Source organism: Dromaius novaehollandiae, chromosome 5 (assembly GCF_036370855.1).
Source record: "Dromaius novaehollandiae isolate bDroNov1 chromosome 5, bDroNov1.hap1, whole genome shotgun sequence".
Classification (NCBI taxonomy): Eukaryota; Metazoa; Chordata; class Aves; order Casuariiformes; family Dromaiidae; genus Dromaius; species Dromaius novaehollandiae.
The window spans coordinates 61,804,664-61,817,211 of NC_088102.1; the positions used below are offsets into that span (position 1 = coordinate 61,804,664).

A 12,548-nucleotide genomic window follows, 5' to 3' on the forward strand; every position below is an offset into this window, starting at 1 on the left:
ACAAGTGAGTTCCTTGGGTCCAGGTAACTTGTGCTTGCTACAGGATGTCAGTGCAGAAGAAAGGTCACTCTGGTTGTGTTGCTGTACCCTCTGAGCTGAGGAACTCAAAAATGTGGTTTGGCTCCTGTCACCATCTCCAGAAATGAAAACAGTACGAACTGTTTTTCTTGACTGGATGGGCCAGTCCAGAGCATGCAAAAGAGAACTAGGCATTAAAAAGGCTTGCAGCAGGGGAACAGCTAGTTGTGTTATTCCGAGATACCTTTACAGCAGTAGAGTCCCAAGCTGCCCTTAGGGGCTGCTGTCTGTCTGCTTGAGCTGTGCTAAGGCTCTGGCCGTGAAAGAAAAATATTTCCTTGTATAAGTAGCTACCTAGTGCTACTGTTGCCTGTAATTAGTGCTGGTCTCTCTGAAGCACTAGCAGGCCTGTCACTAATCAAAGAAGATTCCCTTCTCCTCTAGGATATTTTAAAATGAGTTTCTTGTATAACACAGGCCATAGAGTGTAACCAAGCAGTGCTTGTGTTAAATGCAGAACTTTGAATTCAATTGAAGTATAATTTTTGCAAGGCAGTTATCCAGTAAAGAAAAAACTTAAGATCTGTATTGTTGCCTGCTGATGGAAATCAATGCTCAGGCATAACTGGCCAGTCCCTATATTAGTCTGTGATAGATGATGACAGTGTGCTCTTACATAGCAATTCATGACAATTTGATTAGTTCTTTCATCTTGCTACTGTTCACCACATCTGTAATACATTTTCTGTTTTGTCAGACTTAAGAATACTGGAGCAAACATATGAGTTGTTAAGAAGCAAACGAAAGCAAAGTATTCTCATGGTTTTGACTGAAGGATTTGACCGAAGGGTTTTCATGCTTATTTTCCTCCCATCTCCTCCCTTCTCTTCCCTGGATATCAGATGAGGTTTCTGGGCAGGGCACCTTTACTCACTTGCTCTTTCTGCCTTTTTTACAGAGAGGGAGGAGGCTGCCCTTGAAATTTCTGAGGGGAACACTACAGCAGGAGCTGATGTGGACAAGAGGGTAAAGCGACGATTGCTCATGGGTAAAAGTGCCTATCTGAAATAATTTTGCTGTTTGCTAAAATCTTTTATATTGAAGAGTTGCTTTTTAATGTAACCATCATAGCTCTGGGCTGAATTCTGCCTGGGAGATGCTCCACTTCCTTTTAAGGAAGAAATATTATTCTGCGATGTATAAGAAGCCATATCAATTGTTTGTGATCGTCAGTATGAAGTGTTAGGAACTTGCTTTCAAAGTACCATGTGTTTCCAATGCTTCTACTTCATCCAGGGAATGCAATAACATCCCTTCTGAACTCCTGCTTTGGCCAAGTGATGGTGAGGGATGCAGTGTTCTAGCTGCTTCTCTTCAGTTGAAAGTATAGTTCTGCATGGAAGAGGAGAGTTGGGCCCACTGACTGGTTGTATCTGGAAAGGCATATTAGGATACATGGCCATTTCATTCTGCACCGAGATGTTCACATCTGGCCCAGAATGCCAGGGTGTGTTACTACTGGGAGAGCACTGGCATGAGAAACAGACCGCTGTGGTCTCAGGCAGTGGATCAGTGGATCTCTCTCTCTCAAAAGCCCTTATTCCAGGTAGTCAGGGTGACTTACTGTGCTTGTTGGTAATTGCTGCAGAAGGAGTAAAAAGCGTCGAGGCTGAGCAAGAGAATGCCAAAAGTATAGGGCCTAGCACTGGGCAGCTAAATGCATATTTAGACACCTAAATCAATAGCCTCATTTTCAAGAGCATTAAGTTTCTATGGAAAAAGAAGAAAGTTGAGGCACTGTCTTCAAGTAGAGGTTGGATGCAGTACCCCAATATTGAACGTGAGATGATAGAGATTAGATGGAATAAACCAGTAAAAGTCTCAGAACTTGAGAATAAGTAGCATATACTTGATGCAGCAGAGAACAAGAGGACCAAGGAGAGGTGCAAAGAGAGGATTTAAAAGAAAAAAAAAAACACAGACAACTAAAATGATCTTTATAGCAGCTTTCAGAATCAATAAGCACTGGGATAAAGTTGTTTCTCCAGCCAGAGAAAAGATTGTTAGACTGACTGGAGCACAAGAGGATGGGTGCCAAACTGAGTTATTTCTGTTTAGTTGGATAGGAAGGGCTGCATTTTAGGGGTGTTCTCTGGAGGGGTTTGGCAGGATTTAGACATAGTTTGCATATGGGAAGTTAGAAGAACATTCGTATTTAAGATGGCACCTGGGCTACAAGCCTGAAGGATGACCCACTGTGAGTGTGATCCACAGTGACTGAAAGCACAGGTAGCATGCGATGGTGGGTAGGTAGGAATTTAAGGTATCTGGTTTAGGAATGCTGAGTGTAACCAGCTGTCCAAGCGTTGGTAGGAAGCGTCAAAAGAACAGGCCAGGATTGAGTGTGGGCATAAGGGGATAGACTGACAGGAACAGATTCATCATCAGGGAGGTGGGAGTTTAATTTGCGTTTAAGGGCAAAAGTATCCAGAGAGAACGTGCAAGTCTGTAGAGTCTCCACAAAAAAATGGAAATAGCTGAGGGAGGGATTTTGCCAACGGAAATGTATTTAGTAGTTGCTCATGTGTATTAGGCTAAGTGTGGCCAAATAGCAGTATGCCTGGAACCATGCCTTGTATCACATGGTATTTCTTGTTTCCCTTATAATATCCCTGAGCAAACGGTAGCCTTAATTTGTCCGCTAGAAACGTGCGCAGTAAATAATGGTGGCTGTGATCGTACTTGTAAAGATACATCAACCGGAGTTCACTGCAGCTGTCCAGTTGGATTCACGCTCCAGTTTGATGGGAAAACATGTAAAGGTGAGTTTTGTGCTTGTGGAACATGCACATACCAACACCTTGCTGTAAGTGTATTTATCTCCAAGTGGAAGTAATCCAGTGCCCTGAGAAAAGCTGTCGTGCATAATTAGATATGAGAGAGCACTGCAAACAGGTAAAACTGCACGGTTTCCTTGTAAGGACATTCCACTGTATCAAATGCATCATATGCAGAGCATCTCTGCTGTTCTGCCCCCTCCCATTCCAGATGGCCTCATTTTGGGGAGAGGGGGTGGGAGGCAGTAATACAGGTCTGTGGTATAGCAGAGGTGAGTATCGGGAGACGTAGGCATGTATGGTTTTATAGGCATACAGTCCCATAGTCTGTATATTTCCCACAGTCAGCTGGGTATTACAAAATTTTGTAAGGGGTTCATGAAAGTGTAAACACGGAAGTATGAGTGGAATTATTATGCTGGTCCAAGCAGCTCTAAGGATACTAAGGGTACTGGAAATGAGCAAAGAGACTTTGCTTTGGTAGTATGTTAGAATGTTTTCCAATAATTAGATGTTAGGCTGTTCTGCCAGGCAAAAATTTTGGAATCTCCATGCCTGACTTAATTAAAATTGCACAAAGAGCTCAGTCCAGTGTTGGTGTGGAAAGGACAGGTTGTCTTAAAAAGTTTCCTCTGTCTGAGATTTCTGTAGAGCTTAGGAAGAGGCAACTGCAAAAGAATTTTTTTAAAAGCTGAAACCTTTTATGGAACACTTAAGTCAACGTATTTCTAAACAGAATTTAGGGAGGTGTTCTTCTATGAATACACATGCCCAAATGTAGTTGACAGCAATATGTTAAATGAAAGCAAGTAACACTGTCATGGGGCTGAATGGGCAAGATCATTCTTGGAGGTGGATCTGAACTTCCTCAAGATTTGTAGTTTTGCTAGATTTTGTTTCTCCAACCAATTGGACGTGACTGTCTTCTGGATCTGGCAATGAAACTAACTTGAATGTACTCTGTTTACTTGCTGAAATGCTTCTTTTTGTTACAGATATTGATGAATGCCAGTCCAATAATGGAGGCTGCGATCATTTCTGTAAAAACACTGTTGGCAGTTTTGATTGCAGCTGCAGAAAAGGATTTAAATTATTAACAGATGAGAAATCTTGTCAAGGTATGTGCACTGGGGAGGCAGTAAAAGTAGGACAAATCAACTTGGCTTGGATACCTACTATAATGATGAAGTGATAATGGACTCCAGAATAAATTCCATGCTTCAGGTTTTTTCTTTCTAAAGCAGCTGCTGAGTGAATTAGATTGGCTTGATACTATGGTACGAGGTATGTTTAATGACAGAGTGAACTATTATCTGGAGGCAATACAGATAGCATCACGTTAGAAAGCTCTTTAAGAGGATGACACATTTTTTTCCATCTATTAATGATCCTAAAACAATTTACAGGGAGAAATACAGTATCTCTGTCTTATTGACTAGTTCACCATTTACAGTGAAATTTTTTTTTTCTTAATGGGACATTTAAATGACATGGGTTCAATTTAAAAAAAAAAAAGCAATATCATGTGATCTATGAAATCATAGGCCTGTGGACAGAGACTGGATTCACTATTCCCTAAAACACTATAGGAATATTTGATTTTTAAGATGACATGGATCTCCCCATGGGGCTTGCAAAGCATATTTGGTTTTCTATATAATGATTTGTGCATATAGAGTGGGCAAACCTGTTTAGGCTGTTGAAGTACATTAAGAAGTAATTATCAAAACAATCTTTGTGGTTTTGTCAAAGCTACAGTATGTAACAATATAAAGCTGATCAGTCACTTGAGCAAGTGAATTTCCTGGACAATCAGCTGACGTTTAGTGATAAATTTCAGGAAATTGAACCAACTACCAAAGAAGAAATTTCACCCTGGTGTTTGGTGCTTTCTCATCTTTTTTAGATCAGACTTAAAAGGACAAATATTTATAGAAAGCAAACTTGCTATAGAAGCATGGAATTTTCAAGATTTTTATATGGAAGCTGCTTATTAATTTATTTTAGAGATTTACACCTCTGTTCTGTATCTATTGCTTCTGTGACTTTCCTTAGATTGTTTTCAAAGTGGTGTTTTGAAGTATGCCTGAATCTTTTTTTTTTTTTTTTTTTTAAGTATGGTGTAGTGTCTCAATGATGTTGATGGGGAATTTTTCTTTATCAGGGAACATTGTTATATAGCATGCTTGATGTACTCACAGAAATTTAGATGCTTTTAATGGTATAGTAAACATTTAGGGCCTGAGAAAGTAATGGGAATTTTATTATTTTACCATTCAATTCACTGAGATCATGATTAGTTTGTTATACTAACTATACTTTACAAAAAAGATGTATGCAAAATGATAATGCCAAAGACAATTTTCACTGGAGAAAACAGATATCTCAGCAGCTTTTAGACACCTACATTGAAGTCTAAATGTTCAGTACAATGGATCCATGGGGAAAAAAATCACCAAATTATTCCAGTCCTCTGTCTTCAGGTGCATCTCAGAAGTGCGTGATTTTCAGCAGACTTGCATCAGGCACTGCATATTACTGTAGGGTTAAAAATTTGGCACCGTGTTTTCGCCGATGGGGAAAAAATAAAGGCAGGATTTTTTTCTGGTAAACCTATTTCCTGCAGACTTTACCTGGACATCGCTTAAAGAAATGAGTTTCTGCCGGCACATTTCTTTCCCCAAAGAAGAGAAAATTTATTTTAAACGTAATTGTTAAAAATATAACAGCAGTTTTCAGGTTTGCCAAGAAAAAGCTTGTTTGGCAAACTAACTGTTCTCTTAAAAGTTGTTTCGTTATGTTAGACTGTTTGCTTAGTTTACATAAATCTGCACATCTCTGCATCCAGCTTAGCTAGCTGATAAGTACTGCCTTGACAGGTCGAAAGTTGCTAATGTATCCCTTTAAAACTTGCAGACGTTGATGAATGTTCTTTTGAACGGACGTGTGACCACACGTGCATCAATCATCCAGGCACCTTTGAATGTACTTGCAACAAAGGATACGCCCTCTATGGCTTCACACATTGTGGAGGTGAGTTAAAAGGATACTATAGGCCATGCTGGTAGATAGCTATTGCTGCAGGTCTAATTAGTATCTGGGCAAGACATATGTCTGTGCAAGTGCAGTAGGCATATACAGTAAATGTTACCCTTTGCCATTATAGAGAGACACAGCAAAAGTGAAAAGTCTTTGCTCAGATGATTTTCCCTTCTATCCCTGCATTAGAAAGTATCTGTGACTATTAGAACAAACAGAGACATTCTGCACCTAGGTTTGAATGCCATAATTTGACAGATTTTCACATGCATAGTCTCAACTTCAGTGAAAAGTCAGTGGAATTGGGTTTTAATAACAGAACGCTCTGAGTGACTTAGAGAATTACTGTTTTGCAGGTGGTTCTTTTGTATATGTCACATCCTCATGTGATGTCATTGATAGTTAATTGATGCAGTAAGGCTGATTTACGTTGGCCAAGAATCATGGTCCTGAATATTTTACTTCTCTCTTAAGAGAAGGGCTCAATGAAAGAGATGTAAATATTGATAGGAGGCTAAATGTGTGTCAAGTGCAAATATTTCTGCTACAAATTCCCAGAATTAATATGAGAAAGCATCAGCAACTGGACACTAAATGGAAATAAATCTATTTTATATAAGCCCCAGGAAAGACCTAACTGACTACATATGCTTATTTCATTCTGAGGCAGAATGAGCACACTTGAACTTGGAGATAACAATTCAAAGGTCTCTGTGTGCCTGGTCTGTTCTAACCTCTGCCTCTAGAGAAGCTGCAAAGAAGATTACAGGGATACAACATCACTGAGTTTTATCCTGCTGAACAGGGGAACCTATTTGATTGGACAGGGAGTAACGTTGTTCACATGTTCTAATTGTCAAAAGAAGAATTCATCATGAATTTCTCTGTGTTAGTTCCACTTCTTTTGGCCACTAGTGAAGGAAAGGACTGCAATTTTTTGCATGGGTACTAATCCTCCTCCTCCTCCTATTATATTGCTGTGCAGAAGATGTTAATCCTTGTACCACAAAGTCCTTCATTTACTGGCAATCACAGGCTGTATCAAAGCTGGTAGGTGTACTGAGTATATGTGTTCTGGCCTATATGCATGAAGCCAATAAGTGCTGAAGACAGTAGGATGCCACTGCTCACAACATCCTACTGAAAGGTCAATCAAATCCAAAGATTTGGCTTGATTTTGTGCTCTCTTAGGCAGCAGTACCAGTTTAAGGTGGTGTTGTCTTTATGCATCATTCCTCTGCTGCTCATTCCTACCCCTGCTGTCTCAGTTGTGTTAGTAGCATGTTTTATTCCTGAAATCAGGTCAATTTCGTAATCTGTTTCACAGCATTTTCTACTAAATGATTGCTTCTCTAGAGCAGGGAAGAAGTGAAGAGCAGTGATAAGAACTGGGAAGAGCAGTGATAAGAATTTACATTGAGAAAAGTGTATGTAGGAGGGGGTATCCTCAGTTGCACAAACTTCCTAGGACTCGCTGGGACTCACAAGGGAATCCATGGTGGCAGCTTTGTAGGTTTATGTATAACTGCCATAAAGCTATTGGGGGGGGTGGGGGGGGAGGAGGGAAGCAGTCATGAGGGTGAACCTAAGAAGCGGAGACACAAAAGTACCAAAGTCACAGAATCACTGAGGTTGGAAGGGACTTCTGGAGATCATCTAGTCCAACCACCTGCTTACAGTGGGGCTGGCTGACTAGAGCAGGTTGCTTGGGGCCGCATCCAGTCATCTTTTGAGTATCTCCATCTCCAAGGGTGGAGACTGCACATCCTCTCTGGGCAGCCTATGCCAGTGTTTGATCACCCTTACAGTCAGAAGTTTTTTTTTTTCTTATGTTCAAATGGAATTTCCTGTATTTCAATTTGTGCCCATTGCCTCTCATCCTTTCAGTGGATATCACTGGGAAGAATCTGGCTCAGTCTTTTTTACTCCCCTCATCAGGTATTTATACACATTGATAAGATCCCCCTGAACCTTCTCTTTTCCAGGCTAAGCAATCCCAGCTTTCTCAGCCTCTCCTAATGTCAGAAGCTCCCAGCCTTAATCATTTTTATGGCCCTTTGCTGGACTCACTCCAGTATGTCCATGTCTGTCTTGTTCTGGGGAGCCCAGCACTGGACACAGCACTCCAGATGTGGCCTCACCAGTGCTGAGTAAAGAGGAAGGATCACCTCCCTTGACCTGCTGGCAGCACTCTTCCTCATGCTGCTGAAGAGGCTGTTGGCCTTCTTGTCTGCGTTGCTGGCTCATGGTCAACTTGTTGTCTACCAGCACTCCCTGGTCCTTTTCTGCAAAGCTTTTTTTCCAGACGGTCAGCCCCTGTGCTTGGCAGGTTATTTCTCCCTAGGGGCAGGACTCCGTATTTCCCTTTCCTGGAGTTCAAGAAGTTCCTTTTTGCCCATTTCTTCAGCATGTCGAGGTCTGTCTGAATGGCAGAACAATCATCCGGTTATCAGCCACTCCTCCCTGTTTTATATCATCCTCAGACTTGTCGAGGGCACGCTCTATCCCATCATGTAGGTGTTAATGAAGACATTGAACAGCATTGGCCCCAGTATCGACCCCAGGGGCACACCACCAGGGACTGGTCCCCAGATGAACTTTTTGCTGCTGGTTACAACCCTTTTAGCCCAGAAATTCAGCCAAAGGTCCCAAAGGCATCCTAGTAGTAGTAAGGGGGGGAACTGACTGTTTATTTCTGTGCCAGTAGAGTTTGGGGTGGCATCATGTCAGGTATATTCTGTATCAGCAAGCAAGACTTCACCAAAGGAATATATTGTGTTGTGGGTAGTTTTTCCTCCTGTTGGCAACTGCTGGGCAAGGCCCCTAAAATTGGCTAATTGACTAGAAGGGACAACGGTGATACAATGGTCTTATTTGCCCACTTGCATTTCTTTGGAGTCAGATACTGTTCTGATGTAGTGGTATATCTATATGAACATTTTGGAGGATTGGTCAGTATGAGTCTTGTCCATGGCATCTGTTTTTTCCAAATTTGAAATATTAATTAGCCAGATACAGTATATTGCAGATTTGATTTGGTCTCCTTTGGTCTCCTTTGAGTTAATTTCTTATCAGACTGCTGAGACTGGATCTTTTTTTAATATGTGATTAAAGACATACCTACCGTCTCTCCTCCTGCAATATTTCATTCATTTTGACATTTAGCAAAGGATTTCCATAAAAACATAACTATTTCAAGGTGTGATTCCAGATAGTGTTCCCAGAATCTTTTCTAAACCTCACTAAGCAGCATTTGTGTACACAATTATCCAGTGGTCTTTATCAGAGTGCAGAACTCCAGCAAGAATTACTTTAAGAGTATTTTTATCTTTCCTCTATAGATATTAATGAATGTAGCATCAACAACGGTGGTTGCCAACAGATATGTGTGAACACAGCGGGAGACTATGAATGCCTGTGTCACTCTAACTACAAATTACACTGGAACAAAAAGGATTGTGTTGGTAAGGTGCATAGAAACATATACTTGCTACTCCTGATGTGTCTGACAGCCATGCAGTTATAGTCAAATCTGAAAATCTTGATCTCTCCAGTGAAGTGGCATGGATCATCACTCCCTGTATTCTGCTTTACTTTTTAATGAGGCACAATGATACTGAATTTGAAACTGGTAAAAAAAACAAACAAAATGAAAAAAAACAGGAGATACTTTGAGATGCTTTAAGGGTCTTTGATGCTTTCTTTCTTGGGATTTTATCTAGCTCATTTTTCTATTTTCTTTTTTTTCCCTGCGTGAGAAAGTTTGCTGATGATAGCCTTATCTGAAAGGAAATGACTTAGCTTGTGCAGCCCTCCTGTGATTTTTGTTCTGCCTTCCCTTTTTTCTCCATACAGAATTAATTCTATACAGAATTGCATGGGTTCTCTCTGGTACCAGCTATGTAAGCAGCTGCATGCCCATTTCTTCGTAGGGTGTATGCAGATGTTTCACTTTTCCCGCGAGTGTTTGTTTTATCCTGTTTAGAGATAAAGGAGCCCCTGCCTGATAATATGTCACCCGAGGTATTGCTGCACTGCATTAAGAGTGGTGGGAGTGACAGATGCTTCTTAAGCTGCTTGTCAGATGTCCAGGTAGTTTCTGGTAAGTCAAGAAGAACAAAAACAAGCATGTGATCTGTAGAGAGTACAGGAGTAGCAAACCTCCTAACCCTCATGGAAGCCCCAAGAAACAGACAATGAACAGGGACCTTTCCTCTTTCACTGTAGATGAAGGGCTATATCCCTGTCAGTGTCCCAGGAAGCCCCCCTTTCCCTGTCTTTTATAACCATTTTCCCCTCAGATTCCCTTCTCATGACAACTGTCTTTTCTAAGCTGGAGGGGACAGGGCAGAATTCTCCGTGCTTCCTGGGCCATTCCTTAATTGGCCCCGAGACCCGCTGCTGAATGGTGTGAAGGCATTCCAGCCCTGCGTGGGGTCCGAGCTTCTGCCTGCACAGCCCCTCCGCGGGGGCAGGACACGGCACGCAGGCTTGGCCGGTGACTGTGGGATGCATGCTTCTTTTCTTCCTGAACCCTTTAATTGCTTAGGAAGAGACAAACTAATTTGGAGTATTTTATGGGTATCATAACTGAAAAATGTGAAGATGATGATTCAGATCAGCAAATTAAAAATGTCTTGTATATCATAGGGGTCTTCAGTCTATGCATAGAGCCTGTGTCTTTACTGTCTATGTGGTCTGTCTGTTAGGAACACAAGATGCCTACACCCTTACCTGTGGCCGCTCTTCTCAGCTTAAGAAAAAGCAGCAAAACACAAATGCATCCACTTGGCTGGGTAATTACTAGATTTACCTGTTGCATGATTTGACCAATGTCTTTTAATAGACCACTGAGAGAGGGGTATTACTGTTAACTTTCTGTCTGTTTGCCTTCTCTATGTTGCTCACTCTGTTTTTCTTCCTCTTCTTTTGTAAGCAAGTGAAGACAATTCATGATTACAGCAGGAAATTTCGATATTCCTTATACTGCTTCCGATACTGCTTCATCAGCATCACCTGAGCTAAGACTTAAAAATAAGAAAAGTGAAAAGGATCAGTAGTGAAATGAACAGCTAGGCCCAGAATGTTATGCCTGTTTTTAGACACCCAAATTGGACAGTGCTGGCAGCAGACAATGTGTGCATATATAGGTTGAGTTGTTGGACAGCAAAGTTTAGAGAGCATTTGAAACTGAATGGATAAAAGGTACTATTTTATATAAAAATAAACCAGTTTTTAAACTGTCTGATTTAAAATATTTCCTTTCATTTCAGCCAACCTTTATTTAATGTACTCAGTAGCAGATCTGGACTTCATCTCAGTTTTAAAAAACAAAAAACAAAAAAACCCACTTTGTTCCAATTCCAGTTGTAAATCAGCTTCACAGCAGAAAGAAGCTGGCATCTCTTTAGGTCTCCTGTGATGACCACTTTTCACTTTATAGCCGCATTTTTTGAAGTCATCATTATGACGTGACATTAGGGTTATCCAACTTTTCTGGTAATTTTTGAAAATAACATGCCATTATTTCTTCCTGAAGATACCTCAGCCATCAAGATAAGCGTAACCTTTAAGTTAAATGAAGGAAAATGTAGTTTGAAAAAGACTGACATGTTTCAAGAAGGTCTGGAACAGATGATACCAGGTATGAGTATAAAAATGCAGGTAAGCAGGTTAGAGTCATAGCTCAGGGGTTAAGTGCTTTCCAGGTAGGAAGTGCACTATAAGCAAAGCATTAGAGGGCTGCAACCTTTCTCCTCTTTACTGTCCTCATGAACCATGCTCCTTCCCAGCCATAATTCTAGCAACAGTTTGGGATAACAGGGCTTTCCTGTGACAACCATAGGGGTTGCTTATATGGGGAAGTCTTGCTAGGAAAGTCCTTCTCCTTTTTTGTTTGAACCACTTCTAGTAAAGTGTGTTCTGAGTAAAATCAGCCATGCTTTTGATTTATTTCTTTTCCTTCTGTACCCCTTCTTTCTCTCCCTCTTCTTTTCTTTTTCCCCCTCTTCCTTACTGCCTGATGCCTCAGTGAAGAAGCTCCTGGCCTCTTTTCTTATGCTGACTCTGGTGCCGAAATATCATTCGTCTTTTCTTTTCTCTTCCTCTTACACTTCAGAAGCCCCGGATGGACACAGTGAGGTCAGTTTTTCCATCTGTTTCAAGGCAGAAAGTATGGGAACTTACAAAGTCAGCAGAAAATGAGGAGGAGCACACTTAAAAAAAAAAAATATATATATATATATATATATATATGTATATTAAACAATATGATGAATCAGCATGTCAGTTTGTTTGTCCTTAAAAGAGTAACAGTGGTAAACTACGCTAGATGCTCAGTGAAGAATATGTATTCCAGAACTAAAGCTTATTCTGGATGTTTTCATTAACTAAATCTTGTTTTCTCATGCAAACCTTGACAATAGTCTCCAAATGTCCTGTGTATGCAAGCACTACTTTGTTTACACACCATTATAAGCTAACATGTTTTTCACATGCTTCATTTGAGTGCAAAATTTTTTCTCTCAAGTGGTCTGCTTGGTGCAGGCAGCGTCATGGTTTTAAGATGCTTTGCACAGTGCAAAGGCAATTTGTTGGAACCCTGCTAGCAAAACCCAGGGGAAGAGGGCTGAGCCCTGCAGCTAAGCTCTAATC

The 12,548-nt window shown here is 40.8% G+C and overlaps 1 protein-coding gene across 4 annotated transcripts in view; it reads left to right on the top strand.

Annotated features, from left to right (window-relative positions):
* Positions 1–12,548, top strand: part of SCUBE2 (signal peptide, CUB domain and EGF like domain containing 2) — a 47,304-nt gene that overhangs the window by 14,452 nt on the left and 20,304 nt on the right. For 3 of the 4 annotated variants that reach the window (XM_064513034.1, XM_064513033.1, XM_064513032.1), the window contains 8 exons: positions 977–1,066; positions 2,724–2,840; positions 3,851–3,973; positions 5,772–5,888; positions 9,236–9,358; positions 9,880–9,996; positions 10,604–10,690; positions 11,434–11,538. In XM_064513034.1, the coding sequence (XP_064369104.1) occupies positions 977–1,066; positions 2,724–2,840; positions 3,851–3,973; positions 5,772–5,888; positions 9,236–9,358; positions 9,880–9,996; positions 10,604–10,690; positions 11,434–11,538 (879 nt within the window). The remainder of the gene's footprint in view (positions 1–976; positions 1,067–2,723; positions 2,841–3,850; positions 3,974–5,771; positions 5,889–9,235; positions 9,359–9,879; positions 9,997–10,603; positions 10,691–11,433; positions 11,539–12,548) is intronic. The other variant, XM_064513035.1, reaches the window with a different exon arrangement.